This window comes from Lottia gigantea (assembly GCF_000327385.1).
Source record: "Lottia gigantea unplaced genomic scaffold LOTGIsca_104, whole genome shotgun sequence".
Lineage (NCBI taxonomy): Eukaryota > Metazoa > Mollusca > Gastropoda > Lottiidae > Lottia > Lottia gigantea.
This window is the reverse complement of record NW_008706849.1, coordinates 446486-465112: the sequence shown is the minus strand read 5'-3', so window position 1 is coordinate 465112 and position 18627 is coordinate 446486. Positions and strand designations below refer to the sequence as shown.

Here is an 18627-nt window from a genome sequence, read left to right as displayed (position 1 = left end):
ACTAAAAATTGAAAAGGTGCAAGTTGATGCTATCACTGTCCCCAATAAGCTTACACATTAAAAGTGTAAATTATATATTGCACTCTATTTGGATATTCATTTAGATATCAGATACTGACACAGACTAAGATATGAAGAGATTCAAGACCTATTAGTTAAATGATGTATTGGGGACACTTCAAACTTTTATTTATATCTAGGACTATGTAAAATAATCAAAATAACCTTTTATCGTCGCCACAAATTCATAATATTGATTATCATTATCAAATTTCATAATCGATTATATGTCAAAGTTTTCTCCACTGTACCTGTTTGCTGGTAGTAATCTCTTCTACATAGTTTCCCTTCAGCACCTAACTTACCCACAATAAACTAATAACCGATCAAAGCAAAAATATACTTCTTTGACACACAAATAACCCATGAAAATGAAATTGAGAATTTTGGCATGTTTTGAATCCAGTATTTACAGGGTTTCTCAATTAAAATATTTCGATTAATAATCGCTTATTGATATTAGTCTGCTATCGATAATTGATCTCAATCTCAATACCCAGTTGTATTTTTACCATTCAAAAATCTCACCAGATGTCCGTCAACAGTCATACCCATAGTTCTAGAAAAACATAACCATGACATAATATTATTATTACAAATCCTTTTCAGATGAATTAGTATCAACCATTAGGCAGTAAATAGAATTGGTGCAAAAATTACCTTTAACTATCGACATATAGGCTAGAAAACCTTCGAAATCTCTCTATTTTTTGTACCCTGTCCAGCTACTCTTAAATCCCAAATCTCATTAGTTATATACACATAGAAAGGAAATTTTTTTCTCAAAATATCTCAAAGACAGTAGCAGACATGATTGATACAAGGAAAGAAAAAAAAAATGGTTCTTTATATAACACACAATTTCTAACAGTGACCTTAACAAATGAATACTTAAAAAAAAGCTTTCACAGTAATTTGCTTGCTATGCATTTATCCAATTCCCCACCATTTGTAAAAGATATAATGCTTCATCAGAACAGAAAGTATTTGGTATGTGAAAGAAAAAGGGGAAGGGTTCTTCTCCAATGAAAATAGTCAAAATACATCAAACCCATCCACCCCAATAGAAAGTAAAGATGTCAGTTAAAAATCTACTGTCTTCAGCAGGCACAATTATCCTTGTTTTCTGATGATTGAGGATTCGCCGTCTGCAAACCACGATGATGTGGACTTCCTCTTACATTTATCACTTCTGGTCTCTCTCCTGGCGTGAATCTGGCTAAATGTGGTGACATCATGGGTTTCGCATTTTTCAGTTTGTGTGCCAAAGTCATGAAAATGGCATCCACGTGATTGGCCTTTTCGTCATCCTTAGCTGAAGTTTCAAACAATGGCATGTTATGACTGTCAGCAAATTTTTGTGCCAAATTTGTGTTCACTGCTATTTTGTCTTTCACATCACACTTGTTACCAACTAATATTCTAGGAAGTTGTTTGTTTAAATTATGCCGATCACATTCTTCTATCCACTGAGGCATATCTTCAAACGAACTCATTTTGGTTACATCAAATACAAAAACCACTGCGTGAACATTTCTATAATAATGCTGTACCATACTTTTTCTAAATCTCTCTTGACCAGCAGTATCCCACAGTTGTAGCTGCAAAATAAATATGCAATCAGAAGTTTAGATTTTTTTTTCAACCAAAAGGATACGCCATTTCTCTTAAGACCAAACATTTATTTGAAGAGCAATGCTTGAGACCCATTGACAAATGTATGGTAAATTGTTGGGTTTTGTCATTTTTTTCTCGAAATTACAGGCCATTTTTTAACAATCATACTTAAGTCTCAGAAACAGGATTTTTTTTAGCTAAGGCTATCAGTTATAGTGTTCAAAGCTCACAGTCGAAATTTGAGCCTTCAAATCCATGTGTGTCCAGCATTATCCGCGATTGAATGTTAAAATGATGACTTGTCAATTTAAGAAAAGACATATATAGAAATAGTGAGTAAAATCCCTAGTTTGAAGTATTTTTAAAGGAATTATGTGATTTTCATACATTTCTAGTACTTTTGAAGACTATTTACACATATTCAAGATTAAAATCAACCCCCCAAAATGGCGCAACTGTCCATCAAAGTCAAATGATAAAGTTTGCTTTAGTAAGCTTACAGCAATTTTAAATGGCTCTGTAAACATAATTGAAATTATAATAATGTATCTTTATTTACATCAGACTATTGCAGTTGGACCAATATCATGATTGATAACATAAATCAATATTGTGTTAATTAAAATAACATGAATTGTATTACCAGTATATCATACAGGTACTATCATTGTATATATATCATACATAGTAATGACTAATGAGAATTGTGCATATTGAATAATAGTCCCTATAGAATATCAGTGATCTCATTATTACTGTCATTAATTTCTATTGGTCCGTTTAAAGGGCATAAGTTCAGAAATTCTGTGAGTAAACTAGATAATTCCATATGAATAGCAACAAGAAACAATAGTCAGTTAATTCCAAGGACAGAAATGTGAAATTTGTCAATTATTGTGCTTATTTTTCACAAGAGAAAACTATATTGTTCAAATGTTAATAGAAAAAATAGTTGTGTCATATCACTGCAGATTAAAAACTTTAAACAACTTTCATGGTTCATTGATTTTCATCACCAACCTAAATAGATCAATTAAGTTTAGTAGCAATATTTGATAGCTGTTTGACTGTTACTTAAATTGGTTAGAAAATGATAATTACATTAGAAAAGTTACATAAGATGTAATATCATAATTTATCTCAATATGCGTGACTCGCTGAACATTAATGGTAAGCTTAGATTTGCAAATTAAGTATTATGTTAGCCTAATGACATATTTAGCAAAACTGTATATAAGTTCAAACTAAATAATGGAATAATTGGTACTTTTTTTTTTATAAGCTAAGAGTGTGACATCAATTGAAACCAATATCAGCATTTCAAACAGTACAAATTCAAGACATGAATGCACATCATTGCTTGGCATCTTTGCAAAACAGAAAGCAACTGGTTTGGAAAGGGAAGGGGGGGAAAACTACTCTTTGAGAAACTACTCTAAAAGAGGGCCAAAAATGTTAGTGGTCAAGGGAAGAGCTAGTCAGCTTATTTAACTTATTTCTTTTATTTTTTAGGCAAGTGCAACTGCAAGGCTACATTACCTTAATGTGCTCCCCGTCAACATCAATACTTTTCTCCCTAAAATCAACACCAATGGTAGCTTCTGTTTTGTCAGGAAATTTACCACTACAAAATCGATAAGTCAAACATGTTTTGCCCACATTAGAATCGCCAATCACTATGATTTTAAAGATTCTTCTTTGTGCCTGCTTTTCCACTATTTTGACAGCTCCCGACGATGGTTTCACCTCCCTTGGTGGCGGCTCAAACGACTGAAATGAAGCCATCCTTTCCTCGTTAGAAAGAATTGTGTCTGTTGTCAGAGGTTACAACTATGTGCTATAAATCTAAATATGGAACTGATGAATAAATTAAAAATTTATTAATTTCTAAACAAGTCACTGGAGGATGCCATCTTGGATTCTTACGTCACACATTTGTTGCATTTCGGGAATAAAATAATCCGAGACATTGCTATGATGATTTTTAGCCACTTGGAATTTATTTCATACTCTTAAAATTTTGTTTAAAAAGTCCCAATTTAATTCCTAGTTACAAAATTGTATTGGTACTTTTTATTATCATTATTATTATTATTTTGTTTGGAGTGCGTGACTTCACGGAAGTTGAAGGTCCGCCATATCGGAATTTGCACCACGAGGTGCTAGTTTTTTCATTCGTTTTCCACAATTGTTTAGACGTCAATTCTTTTTATAGCTACAGATATGCCTTCAATCAATCCCCTACCCCCTAAGGAAAATGCCCTCTTTAAGAGAATTTTGGTAAGTTTATTGGTTTACCTGAAAATTGCTCGTCCACAGCGTCCTCTGCTTCGACTTGAAAATTGAAGGAGAATATTAATATTATGCTTGTCATGTTCTGGCTGTATGCCTATAGGCTACATTGGATTGGTAACGGTAATGATAACTTTCTGTCAATTTGCATTTCAAACGAGAAGTAATACATCTTCTGAATAGCAATTATGTGCCACTGAATCTGACAGATAACTTTAGACATTTTTCACCTTTGAGTTTGATCATGATAATCTTACACAAACTCAACTGTCACACCTACAAACTAAAAGCGAATGTCAGTAGTCAATATTTAAATGAAAAATTCAAAACATTCAATAACTACCTCATATATTTTACAATCTAAGTTCTTCGATTTAGATGAAACATTAAACATGTCATGATATGTAAATGTAATGTCAATTTCAAAATTATCCTTTTATTTTAAGGACTTCTTATAAAGCTCATTTTATTTTTGGAGGTAATGAATCTCTTTCTAGTCATGCATAAGATATTTTGACAATTATGATTTAAGTCTCTCTATTCGTCCATTCATTCATTCATATCATGCCATGAAAATGATTGCAGGATAAACCTGAGAGAATTATGTAATAGTATAATAAAGGGTATGCAGTCAATCAAGGATCCCCAAAGGGATGATGGAAAGAAAAAGGTTGAAAATCCTTGATTTAGAGAAATATGTAGATCTATAAGAAAAATTCTTTCATCTTTTGAAAAAGTAGTATTTTTGTTGTTAAGTGTTACTTAATAAAAAGAATAAATCTATGTCATGTTACATGGTTAATATGTTTATCATAGATTATAAGAACAAGGTCAAACAGAGTTTACTATACAGATTGTTATCCATAAGCTTGAAGATTAAGCTTCTATATCAACTTAAAATAAAAGAGCTTGTGTAAGCTTAAGCTTACATAATATTAATTTTTTTTCTATATTAATTTTTTTGACTTTTTTTCTAGAAATGTTACGAACAGAAGCAATACAAAAGTGGACTCAAGTTTGCCAAACAAATTTTGACAAATGTCAAGTTTGCAGAACATGGAGGTGAGTATTAATGGTGACAGCAATAGTTTTCTGAACTTTTTCAAGCATTGTGGTCAAGAATGTTCTGAGAAATTCAGGTGTGATCATTGATCAGTAGACTTAAACAAATTTAGTCATTCAAATGTTTTCAATTTAGTTATGTTGTATTTGTAGAAACTTTGGCTATGAAAGGGTTGACGTTAAATTGTCTAGGAAGGAAAGAAGAAGCCTATGATTATGTTAGAAGAGGATTACGTAATGATCTCAAGAGTCATGTCTGTATCCTTTATATATTCATAGTTAGTGCTATAAACACTGGATGTTACAAATTATCTGTAAATATCATTGATGAACAAAAGTTTTGGCCCTGAGAAATAAACTAATTGGTATTTTCAAATATATAAAAAAGATCATTTATAACAACTTAAATAAGATTTCCTTAACTAAGAATCAGGTTGGCATGTGTATGGATTATTACAACGATCTGATCGTAAATATGAAGAAGCTATCAAATGTTATAGACATGCTCTCAAATGGGACAAGGTAAGCTTCAATAAAACATACTTTGAAATGATTTATACAACAATCTAGCTATTTATCTTCAGTCACAAATATCATTTTGAAGATAATTCCATTAAATCATCGAAAGCATTTGATGTCTTTTTGGAAATATTTGATTGAGACAAACTTTACACATAGTCTTACAAGTAGTAGTTTGCTAGTTATTTAACCAATCTTTAATCTGAATGAATGTTTATTTCAGGACAATTTACAAATTTTACGAGATTTATCTTTGTTACAAATACAAATGAGAGATTTAGAAGGGTATAAGGTTAGTTTTATGTTCCTTGTATTGGAAGAAATTGCACAATTGCAGATATGGTTGTGGTTGCAGATGTTTCATTTTTGTCAAGTAATTCATATCTTGAACTTAAACAGACGTTCAAGAATGGGTTGAAAATTTTCTTATCTTTAGCATTGAATGAATTCATCTGAATTGGTCCATCAGTAATGATTATTTGGATTGTTATCAATCAGCTTAAGGAAAACAGCCATCAGGAAGTAAAATCGTATGACATTTTTAAACTATTTATTTTATGTGAATTGCAAGTTATTAATATATTTGTAGGATACAAGGTATCAGTTATTAGTATTACGTCCTGGTCAACGTGTTTCATGGATTGGTTTTGCTATGGCATATCATTTATTAAAGGATTATACTATGGCTATTAGAGTTTTAGATGAATTTAGAAAAACACAATCAGTAAGTAATATACTCTTTTACAAACAATATCTTAAAGAGGTTTTCTAAATTTTTTATGTGTATCAGTGTCAGCTTCAATTTGCACGTCTGTGGTTCTTGCAATTCCACTAAAACTAACACATTTGATGACGTCACTAGAGGGGAACTACAGGAAGTTACTATTGATATCTATGCAGTTCCGCACTAGTGACATCATAAAACGCATTAGGTTTAGTGGAATGAAAATTGGAATGGTGCAAATTGATGCTATCACTACAATCAGTGTCCCTGATACACATGAAAAGTTTAGAAAACCTCTACAATCCCTCTAAGATTCAATTGTATGTACTCATAGCTGTATGACAAAACTGAAAAAACATGGGTTGTAACTTTGAAAGGAAAACTGAAGCAAGAAATTGTCAGAGAATATTACAAACAACCTTGAGAATAGAAATTCTACATGAATCAAACATTGGATGTTTAGTCTGAAATTTAGCTCTTTTACGTACACAGATGTTCATTTTGAAGTCTAACATTATTTGATATTTATTACAGTTTTATTAAATCAATGAACCACTTTTATTGGTAACTATTTGTATATTATGTTATTGTGAATATTTTTAATTATTATTGTATAATATTGTTTGTTATAATTGTATATTGTAGGTTAAGCAATATGATTATGAACATAGTGAATTATTATTATATGAAAACCTAGTTATGAGAGAAGCAGGCTTGTATCAAGAAGCTTTAGATTTTTTAAATGAATATAATGAATATTTATTAGATAGATTATCAGTCAATGAAATTAAAGGTAGGTGGATTGCCTAATATGGAACGAATGCATGTTGCTCTTAGATTGTGATAAAGGGATTGGAAAGAGGTATTATAAAATTAGCATCAATTTAGATCATTCCAATTTTCAATCAGACGTCTGTGGTTCCTGCAATTCAACAAAAACTAAATGTTTGATGTCACTTGTCGCGAAGGGCTTTATATGATAAAGCAAATTTTGCGATTAATGACATCATCATACACTTATTCTTCTGAACTCTTAAATTCATCAATGAAAGAAGTGTCATTTGAATGCGGAAAGAGAATTTGACATGAAAGTGGACAAATGATTGTAGTCTAACAGTTTTTTGCAGAAATCGATACAGTTACAATATGATACTGCAGGGTAGATGGCATGGCGTTTGATTTTTACTCTGTATATTTCAGTTGAATTACTATTGAAATTAAATAGACAAGAAGAAGCTAAGAAAATAGCTAATAACCTTATTGATAGAAATCCTGAAAACTGGGCATATTATAGACAATTTGAGGATGCTGCACAAATATGTAAGTATTGCTAGGATATGCATCTAGTATTGTTCAATCTGTCCATAATTTGGGAAAGATTTTTAGGGTTGTCTAATTTTACATTATTGAAGTTAATGCCATGTCTTTAAAACCAGAATATTTGGAATGGGTTATTTAGAGTGTTTTCTTTGCTAACAGCAAGGTGTTGCCCATCTTTATCATTCCAATATGGTGCTTACAGTATCTGGTTTGATGATTTTTTTTATGTCATAATTTCTACTTATTTATTACAGCCTGTTCAGAAGAAAGGTGTAAGTTATACTGTGAAAAGGAAAGTAAATTTCCCAGAGCTACTACACCAAAATGGCTGCCGTTAACTTTCACTACAGGTTAGTCACATGACCTCGTTTAATACAATCGTTTCTGTAGGTTGCAGATGACGCAGTTTTCTTTAGTTTGATTGATTAAATATATAGAACAAAATATTTAGTATTATATATTAGTCTGATTACTGTTTCACTAATTTATATTTCATGACATCAGCATCTGCTGGAAGCGAACGTTAACTAGTCATCATCTACCTACCTGTCTAATATATAGTGACTGATAAAACAAAGCAAACTGGAAATTCATGATTCAAAATTTTGTGGTTAGGTATTTATTATTGGGTATTATTATATGTTGTAGGTGAAAAGTTTCGAAGTGTAGCTGATGTATTTTTAAAGACCTCTATAAGAAAAGGTGTACCTCCATTATTTGTAATCATGAGACCTCTTTATAATCAAGCAGAAAAGGTAATATATGGTTATAATAGGTTATCCTGTTTGGCTATGTGGACAAAGCCAGATTGAGTTTGGAAGATGGAGGCTCATCAAGCATAGAATAAAATCAGTGAGGTTTGATACCAGTATGGGATTAGACACTTGTTTTAACCTTTCTTGAAAATATTTTACAGACTTATTTATAATCAACAATGAATCTACATTTTTTGTTGTTGATTTATGTTAAATTGAGCCCTAATTGTTTAAACAATTTGTACTATATGAAAGTAGACTATATTATATGTTATTTTATTAGGTGAAAATTATAGAGGAATTGATATTAGGTTATGTTAAAAATTTAAAAGATTCTGATTATTTTGAAGCAAACTGTAAGTAGATATTTTTGATTTAGAATTAAGATTTAAAATGGAAGGATAATGATTTTGGTATATAAGATGTAAGGGTGACTTAGCACAAAAACTTGACCAGATCATATTACTATTGCAAGACTTCATTGGTAATTTTCATACATAGTCTACAAACCTTTATTGAATCCCTATAATTCTAAGAAACTAGGCTTCACAAGGATCCTGTCTTCATAAGCAACAAAGATACAACTTACAACTGCCATTTTGATGGTAATCAATCATATGACATCATGTGAAGATTTCAATGCTCTAACCCACTGTGCTACAGTCTGTCCCTCTTTAAAATGGTGTGTATGGTTTATATTTTCCAGGTGATACTAGTGAAGAAAAAGAACCAGCTACTGCCTTATTATGGACATATTATTATCTAGCTCAACATTATGATTATATAGGCCAAACTAGATTAGCTTTACAACATATAGATTTAGCTATAGAACATACACCATTACTTATTGAGTTATATGTATTAAAGGCTAAAATATTTAAGGTAGGTATTTATGTCTAGGATTATTTATAGGACTATAAATATGTTTTATCACTTGAAGCCTTTCCCGATTAGTGACATCATCAAACACTTAGTTTTAGGGGAATTACAGGAACTACAGACGTCAAACTGAAAATTGATGCTATCAGTGTCCCCAATACACATAAAAAAATTGAGAAAACCTCTTTACAATCGTTTGTTTGTTTTTCTTAATTTGACATATTGGTTTATGCATTTGCTTGAATAGAACATAACTTTTGCTATTCATAGCACTTGTTAGGTATAAATTAAAATATGACACCTAGTTCTTCTGCAATTCAATAAAAGGTAACAGCTGCTCATCACTTCCAGCATGTTATTATCACACTTGCTTTCTATACTATTGATGTATGTGTAAATAATCTGAAAATGACAAGTTTTAACCTTCCTTTGTGCCTTCAGAATCGCAACTGAATCATATGTCAAATTTTTAATTCTTAAAAGTGATACACTTAGAGGAAAAACAATTGATACATCAAATAATTACACAACTGTTGCCCCTTCTATGTAGAAGTCTTACACCTGAAATATCCATTTATTTAAAGGGACAGATTTGCCAACCGTCAGAAATGGGATTTTTTAGTTAAGCTAATCAGTAATAGTGTTCATAGCTCATGGTCGAAATTGAAGCCTTCAAATCAAAAATTGTTCAGAATTACTTCTGAATACTATTTACATATTATATTCCAGACCCAAATCAACCCCCCAAAATGGCGAAATCTATCCCTTTAAGACTATAAAAAATTGGCGTATAGCTTGATAAGATGTCTATTATTTTGTAGCATGCTGGTGATATAGAAGAATCAGTAAGATTAATGGATGAAGCCCAGTCATTAGATACAGCTGATAGATATATTAATTCTAAATGTGCTAAATATATGTTAAAAGCTAATCTAATACAAGAAGCAGCTGATATGTCTTCCAAATTTACCAGAGTAAGTGTCGTTTCTATAAACTTATGTTCTCAACTGCACATAGAGAGATTAAGCAATGATGCAAAACATTTACAAGAGCAGTCAAATTGACAGTAAACCAGCCTTGTATTTTTTTAATATTTATACTTCAATACTTTGAAATGAAAATGGTGTTCCCCTCCCCCCATCCCTGACCTGTCATTACTCTCTTATTTTATTTTGTTTTACAGGAGGGTGTTTCTGCTATGGAAAATCTCAATGAAATGCAGTGTATGTGGTTTCAAACAGAATGTGCCTCATCATATCAAAGATTAGGAAAATGGGGTGAAGCTTTGAAAAAATGTCATGAGATAGACAGGGTGAGTTTATTATATTTTTTATTTGGTAGAAAATTTGAATGAAAATATGAATATGTAAATTGATCAGAGGTCACTCATGTTGTATAGGATGTAAACTTTCATTCCATGTTAGCTCATTTCATGCAGCTGACACATGTTTTGGATACAAAATACTCATCAGGACACCTAGTTTTCGAAGTAGGGGTTAACTTTTCAAAAAAGGGTTCACACATGAGTCACATTAGTGGCCTGTGCACAGTACAAAAATAAATGCATGTCAAGTTTTTGAGAATTTTTAAATTCGACTTGGCTCACACCCTCATTACCTGGACAGAGATTGTGTAATTTTTAGGGTGGCACAATTTGTTATTGATTTCTCTGTTCTGATATCTTTCAGCATTTTTCTGAGATCATTGAAGATCAGTTTGATTTTCATACATATTGTATGAGAAAAATGACATTACGAGCTTATGTTGAGTTATTACAGTTAGAAGATAAATTACGAATGCATCCATTTTATGTCAAAGCTGCTCACATAGCCATTGAGGTAAGTTTTAAATTCATTTTTGGATAAAAATGATATTTATTATGAAAATAAATTTAGATTAACTGTATAATTTATAATTGTATAATCTATTTAAGATCTACTTACATTTACACGACCATCCTTGGACACCAGAAAGTGAACAAAACAATGACTTAGATTCAGGTAGGTTTGTCTAAAGTTATATTTTGTTTCTATAGCGATCATCCCCCTCCTTCAGAGACGTAATATGTTGAATCTGAAACGCGTTATTAATTGAAAACTTAAAATCCTGCTCTGTGCCCCTTAACAATAGAGACTAAAGTTCAATGAAGTGCATTGCATGATTGTTGTTGTTTCTATTGACTAAATAGTTTTTTCACATTTTTCAACAATATATTTTCCGTTGCAGAAAATTTATCTGCTGCTGAGTTAAGAAAATTAAAAAGAAAACAGAAGAAAAAAGAAAGAAAAGCTGAAGAAGAAAGAGAAAAACAGTTAGCGGAACAGAAGAGGAAAGATCAACAAAGTAAGAAATCTCAGGATAATGATCTTGATGGTCCAAAAGAAGAAGAACTCATTCCAGAAGAACTAGCTAAAGTAAGTAGGGCCTACACCACTATTTTTCCAAGAAATAAGCAAGTTATTAAAGCTAAAGAGATCGTCATCATCCAATCAGATTCATTTTCCTTTTACTTGCACGCTCCACACATGATTATGATTATCGACAAGATGGAAAACGACCTCATGGAGATCTTTGTCTCCTTGTGTACCACTCGTGTAACTGCTCCTTCAATAAACGTTAGTTCATGAATTTTTTTTTGATTCAATTTTTCAGACTGATAATCCACTGGAATGTGCTATCAAATTTTTAAAACCACTTCAACTGCTGAATCCAAATTTAATAGGTACACATGTTGTAGCTTATGAAATCTATTCTAGAAAAGGTAGGAGTTTTTTTGTTTTTTTTATAATGGAAATTGGTATAAGTTTTGACTGTTTTTCCAGGATCCCCTTTGGCTCCACCACTGTGTATAACATTGTATATGTCTCTGCCTTGAACTTGAAATAGAAGCATGAATTATTTTATTTATTTGTAGGAAAGTTATTATTGATGTTACAGTCTGTTAAAAGAGGTTATCAACTCAACAAAGATGATCCTCATTTTCATGTTTGTTTTATCAAATTCTTACTACATGGTAAGTACCAGTATACAGCAGCACATTAACTACTAATTAGTTCTTATACTATCATCCAATAATTCTATAATAACAGATTGAACTGCACTTATATGTCTAGAGGTTTTCATCAGTTTCACCACTTTTCACCAGTGTGAATAGCCTTGAGATTGATTTGTAATCTAAGAAACACTTAAATGCGGTCTGACATTTTTTTACTTTCTATTCTGTTTACTTTTGTTTACCAACGTATTATTCATATGTAAACCTATGTAGGTTAAAGGTCATATGGCAAATGGCTCTCAATTTACTCTGTCAAGTACAGCATGTATTCTATTATCATGCTATTCCAAAACCATATTTGAATATGTTTAATTATTTCTTCAGTTAAAGGTGTAAAAGATTTAGATGGTGGTGTTAAAACTGTGATAGAACAAGAAGTTAATAAATTAACAGAGAATAAACCAATTAATAAAATTAATCAAGAATTCCTTGACAGAAATAGTTCATCTCTACCACACTATTTTGCTGGTAAGTAGGAATGGAGAGAAGACTTTTAATGTTAAATGTCATTTGATGGCAGCACAGTTATGACAGATATCATCGTATCACGAATATGGGTTTTGACATGGTCTTATTAACTCGTTTTAAACTAAGCCCACTTTACTTTTTTTGGGGGGCCTGGAAATGAGATTGATGGCATTTAAATCGGACCCATCAGATCGGTAGGACAGAAATGTGGTCATGTATACAAAACGCAACACTGCTTTGTCGCTGCCAGATTGAAAAGATAACCCATTCCTTCCAAGTAAATATTCCAAAGTAAGGTTTGATTTTCTCCTGTCTTCAATTCTCTAACGAAAATCTTGCTCAATTCTGTACCGTACATATTCATCATGCTGCTTTCATTTTGTTTACGTTCGCAAATCTATTGGCATTGGTGATCATTTGTAATTACAGCTGGGTCAATTGGAGGTATGAGCACTAGAATTTCACTCTTCAGACTAGACTGTCATGTTGTAAACATCATTTTTCAAGAAAACTACTTAGTAATTTCTTATACATGTATATGTATTTATCACTATTGGCTCAATTGGATGAAAATAGTCCATTGACCTGTGGACAAGTGTTAAAGATCCATAGAAAACACAAGGAATCTAACCATATTTCTATCAATTTTAGGTGGTCAAATGATGTATTTAATTGATCCCTCCACTAAAGAATTAGCAGTCAAATTAGCCACTTCAGTATCTAGTAATATCAAGGGTGTCACCAGAACGGTATGTAACTTCTTTCAGTTAGGATTTATTTACATCAGGTTTATATTTCTATAAAAATTACGCAGACTTTACAAGCGATTTCCTTTCTTGTCTGTATCAAGACATCTTCACCATGGTTAAGGTATTGCGATAGCCACGAAATGCAGAGTTTTGATTGGACAAATGTAAACATTATGGCTTATTGTAGAAGACTTTCTATCGAGAAATCTCATAAACATACAATCCAACCAAATCACTGCATTAACAAACTTCTGTGATGCGAGTAACGTGCAGTAAAGTTCGTAATAGCTTAACATTGTGTAAATGGTATCAAGAGCACTTATAGCTTCTATTTGCATTCTGATGTTTGTGATTTCTGAAATACCAATATAAAAAAGTGACCAGTTTATCATGTCTCACACTTATCTTTCTACAACTTTTGATGCTTTTCTACATTCCAATCTCACTTCATAAAAAATCTCAAGTGTTCACTTTTATATTTCAGACGTCTATTGATATCTTAGATTCTCTATGTAAAGGTGATTTCGGACCGTGTGAGAAAGAAGCTACAGACTTTCAGGCACAATGCCACAATCTTTTCCCATATGCAACAGCGTTTATTATCCCTGCCAACAATAATACTTCAGAACCCTTATCTAATGGCTCAGCCTCTTAATTTGACTATTTCTTCGTAATGTTTGGAGTGATGTTATTTAAAGTGCCAGATAAACTGTGTTTTTGTGTAGTGGAGAGTTATATGATCAATTGACTTGAAACATCTGAAGACCTTTTGACCTTATTCTCTTGAGTTAACACCAATGAATGAAAGAAACACTAAGGGGTGGCTCGATTGGTGAGTTCTGCATGTTCAGGATTAATGGTATCAACAGAACGTTCATTCAATAAAATTATTTGTTTAGAACATGTTCCACGTGTGCAGAAAAAAATAGGTGTAGACAGAATTCAAAATGGCGGAAAAGGAAATAGATTTCAACACTTTTATACCGTCAATTGGTGGCAGAATTGGAACCTATAAGAACTCTCCAATCGAGCGCCATGTAAAAAGATGGAAGCATTGAATTGTGAACCGTTAATCGTAGCTAAATGGTAACTGATCTCATCCAGGGTTCATGTTTGCGTGCGATCTATTGGGATTGTCATCTTTACACCAACAACTTCGCATAAAGTGAAATTCAAGTCGCCATGTTAACAAATAATACAACTCTTAACAACAACAACAAAGAGATCGAAGCTGATTGGTTAAAGATGCAAGAGTTTTTGAAGTATGTGATGGATGTTGAAGACTTTGTAATGAAATGAAATCAGTGTTTATTTGGAAAATTAGTTTCATTGTCTCCTCAAACCGTTATTGTGTTTATGGTTGGTTTGTTCAGAATGGTGTTTTGTAATAGAGGGTAATTATCTTCAAGAAATCCTAAAATTAGACAAACACGAGCACAGATATGTGAATTATTTAGTCAAATTCAACCTCAACTTTTAAAAAAAAATGAATTCAAAAAGGGTCATCTCCAGCATAATTAAGGAGAAATATGTGTTACCAAAAATGATGCAATGCGTATATAGATATTGTACAATATTCAAAGATTATTTTTATTATCAAGAACAGTAAAGATCTGTCCAAACTTCTGATATTTTCCTTTTAGTGATGATCAATCTTGTATGGGATTGATATTTGATGTGTCAGAAAAAGTTCTCAATGGTTACAAGCATAAATGCGTAAACAAGTGTCAATCCTGGATCACTCAATGATTTTAGTCAAATTCATGAAAATAGTGGCATTAACCTCCCTTTTTCCTGCAAATTGATCCGCATTGTATGTTACACCAAACATTGTGCAATGAGGGAATTTTCCTTGAACAGCAGCATTAACCTACTCCATCAAGACCGTGTCAAAATCCAGACAATAAATAATTTTTTGTGAATGGTGCTTGAACATCATTGAAGGTGATCACATATAAGATTGGTCTGATACTGAAGGTCAAAGGTCAGAGGTCACAGAGGACAGGTCTAAAATGACTTAAATATCATAAATATGTGTGAATAGATTGCTCTCTAGTTCAATTTATATTATAAACTCATTTATACATCTATATATATTTACTTGATCATTTTCACATGTTAAATATTGTGATTCTAATCATCTGTCACAGGGGTAGCTTGATTGGTGTGTTCTGCACGTTCTAGATTCACAGAATTAACCTGACGTTCAGAACGTGTTCCACATGTGACGATAAAATAGTAGGTGCAGACAGAATTCAAAATGATAGAGAAAGAAAGAGATGGGAAAATTTTGAAAGTGACATATCCACTTCCGTACCGGCAATTGAGACAAATTGAGGAACCTGTTCAGAACTCATCAATCAAGCACTACCTAGATTTTCTGGTCTTTATAGGGTCTCACTTATCAGATATACTACAACTTTCACTGAATCCAATGTATCATAACTTGCAATTTGCATATAAATGATTTCAATGAATCTGATTTGTATAATATTAAAATATTAACCAATCACATCTCCACATATTGAAAAGTCACAACTTGCATTTTTCATATAAATAATTTGAGTGAATGTGATTGGTATAAAACTGCAGTGTCATACAGAGATAAAGTAGTTTGAATATAGTCAGTGGTATTTTTAGATGTAGATGTAGCATTCTTAAAAGAAAAGAAAGTAGACCCAATTCCTAATTATGGTAATTGGCTTATGATGAAATAAGTTTCTCCTGCAGATTCTAGAAGTAGTTTTCAAAATTGTTCAATACCCTTTCTTGTCACAAGTCTTTATTCGAATCTGTAAGCCTCAAAAGAAAGAAGGAATGCAGTTACAGATTTACATCGAATTAATAATGCCAAATTCTGCATAAAATTTCAGTTTCAACATCTGGCTTGATAGACAGATATCAAAAGTAAGAGTTTAATACTTGTGATAGAGCTTTAACTCAAAATAAGAATATTATTCATAAAGTGGTCATAATAACACCTATTATACAAACTGGCAAAATGAAAAAAAAAAAGAAAATTTAGTGACTGCACACTAGTATTTTTCCTCCCTTCAAATCTCACAATAGTTAAAATTAAAGAAAGTATATGGCTTTAAAATTTCAAAATCGTAAAAAAGTAGAGAAAGTATATAGTCTTTGACAAACGTAAAAAGTAAAAGCATTAAATTTGACAACTGTGAAAAATAAAGAAAGTATAAGTTCATTAGATTTGACAGTGGTAAAAAATGAAGAAAGTTTATGGTCATTAAATTTGACAACCGTGAAAAAAAGTAGTGAAAATATATGGTCTTAAATTTGACAACAGTAAAAATTAAAGAAAGTATATGGTCTTAAGATTTGACAACTGTAAAAAATGAAAGTATATGGTCTTTAAATTTGACAACTGTGAAAAATAAAGAAAGTATATGGTCTTTAGATTTGACAACTGTAAAAAATAAAGAAAGTATATGGTCTTTGAATTTGACAACCGTAAAAAGTAAAAGTATATGGTCTTTATATTTGACAACCGTAAAAAGTAAAAGTATATGGTCTTTAAATTTGACAACCGTAAAAAGTAGAAAAAGTATATTGTCTTTAAATTTGACAACCGTAAAAAGTAGAAAAAGTATATGGCTAGTTGAATATGATAAAAAGTATCAAAATCATCTGATATAAAGTGAGTGAATTGTTTATATTTTTTTAGTGCTGTTTGTATTATATTCAGGATTGTTGTTAAATTATGTGTTTTTTCTCTCCCCCTCCCCCCCTCCTTCACCATTATTGTAGATAGTAGTTATGTTTGTTACGTGTTGAAATTTCATACACTTGCGGGGGAACTACCTGCATTAAACCTATTATCATACAGTGGCTTTATCAATATTTGATTTGGAACATCTTATCTACTTAGTAGAATGTAAATTAATAAGATTGGATCATTGTTTCTATAAACTGATTGGCTTTGATTTGTAAGTTAAATATTAATGCTAAATTTCATGAAATAAACAGATCATTCATGCTTTCAATATAAAGGCTATGTCACACAATTTCTAAAAATAGTCATCCACTAGAGCTCAGCTTGTACAGCACTTTTTTTTGGTTGTAAAATCCTCATCAGGACAGCTAGCTTTGGACATAAGAGGCTATCTTTCGAATTCACATGTATGACAACTTGAAATGTAAAGTTAACTCACTTACTGGAGTGTGAAACATTGTAATCTGATTGGTTAATAAACTTAAATCTTAAATTGAGTTTAGTGATTAACCAATCAGATGACAATAAAGACCAACTTATAAAATTGAACAATATGAATATTGGATAAATTGGGTATCAAGTCATAAATGAGTAAAATGGCTTTCAAGCCATCTGAATTTTCTGTAGATGAGTTTTGCAATAAAAGTTAGTTCTAGGTAATCTTGTGTGCAAATAATTATTATTTCATGCAATTTGTCTTACTATTTAGTGGTTTGCAGTTATTTGTTTCAGTTATATGTAAATTGTTCAATTAAGTGAAATATACGACAGTTCGTGAACATACTAATTTAACTGTTATTTCAACTGTGTGAATTATTATTGTATAGCATGTCATGAGTTTTTTCTACTAAGAGTTTTACTAGCTACAAATTTATTACCTGAACTTTAAGTTTATATGAATTGAAAGCCATGATGTGCTTTGTTAATAAACTTTCATCTTTTTTATCAATGCCATGTTTTTTTTTCTTTTTCTAAGGATATCAGTGTTTGGTGAGGATGTGTTTCCATGATAAACAAAAATTGTTATTGACACTTTTTCCATTTCAATCACTTTAATAAGAGACAAAAATTATCTCAGTCTAATGAAAATTACACTTTCATTCTGTTATTCGTTAGCTTTTATTTTTATTGTAGCCACTCCAGTTAGCGTCTAACCACTCATCTTTATAACATTCATCTGTTTGATAACATCACCAATCAAACTTCTTCCCTCTCCAGTATTGGGATTATGTGAGGCGAACAAAAGGACAGACTAAAGTCAAGTCATATGCTATCATTGTTGGCTGTTATGCACTAGCCCAGTGCATTTCAATTGGTTAAAGCTGTGGGCGTCTGATGGTTATTAAAACAAAGAAACAAGAAGGGAGTAGTTAGACCTTAACTAGAGTGGCTAA

At 31.5% G+C, this 18627-nt stretch overlaps 2 protein-coding genes across 2 annotated transcripts; one reads left to right on the top strand and one right to left on the bottom strand.

Annotated features, from left to right (window-relative positions):
- Positions 1–1160: 1160 nt before the first annotated feature.
- LOTGIDRAFT_223895 (hypothetical protein) lies at positions 1161–3592 on the bottom strand (the record flags this gene model as incomplete). The annotated part of the gene is made up of 2 exons (XM_009046649.1): positions 3217–3592; positions 1161–1661 (listed from the first exon to the last, which is right to left on the bottom strand). Exons 1-2 carry the CDS (start codon positions 3460–3462, stop codon positions 1161–1163), a joined length of 747 nt encoding a protein of 248 aa, XP_009044897.1. The 5' UTR covers positions 3463–3592.
- A 66-nt stretch (positions 3593–3658) lies between these two features.
- Positions 3659–17245, top strand: LOTGIDRAFT_198658 (hypothetical protein). The gene is made up of 22 exons (XM_009046648.1): positions 3659–3957; positions 4947–5031; positions 5185–5289; positions 5465–5553; positions 5774–5842; positions 6140–6274; positions 6920–7067; positions 7475–7594; positions 7849–7944; positions 8243–8349; positions 8633–8705; positions 9056–9231; positions 10050–10202; positions 10412–10540; positions 10917–11066; positions 11162–11228; positions 11455–11642; positions 11881–11989; positions 12143–12241; positions 12608–12751; positions 13403–13500; positions 13985–17245. The coding sequence occupies exons 1-22, from the start codon at positions 3901–3903 to the stop codon at positions 14153–14155; spliced, it is 2568 nt and encodes an 855-aa protein (XP_009044896.1). The 5' UTR covers positions 3659–3900; the 3' UTR covers positions 14156–17245.
- The last annotated feature ends 1382 nt before the right edge of the window (positions 17246–18627 follow it).

Bases quoted from the DNA above. Each gene is read 5' to 3' on its own strand.
- LOTGIDRAFT_198658 (XM_009046648.1), top strand. From the start codon at position 3,901: ATGCCTTCAATCAATCCCCTACCCCCTAAGGAAAATGCCCTCTTTAAG. The intron at 8,706-9,055 runs GTAAGTAGATAT...TATATTTTCCAG, and splicing joins TGATTATTTTGAAGCAAACT to GTGATACTAGTGAAGAAAAA. The intron at 13,501-13,984 runs GTATGTAACTTC...TTTATATTTCAG, and splicing joins TCAAGGGTGTCACCAGAACG to ACGTCTATTGATATCTTAGA.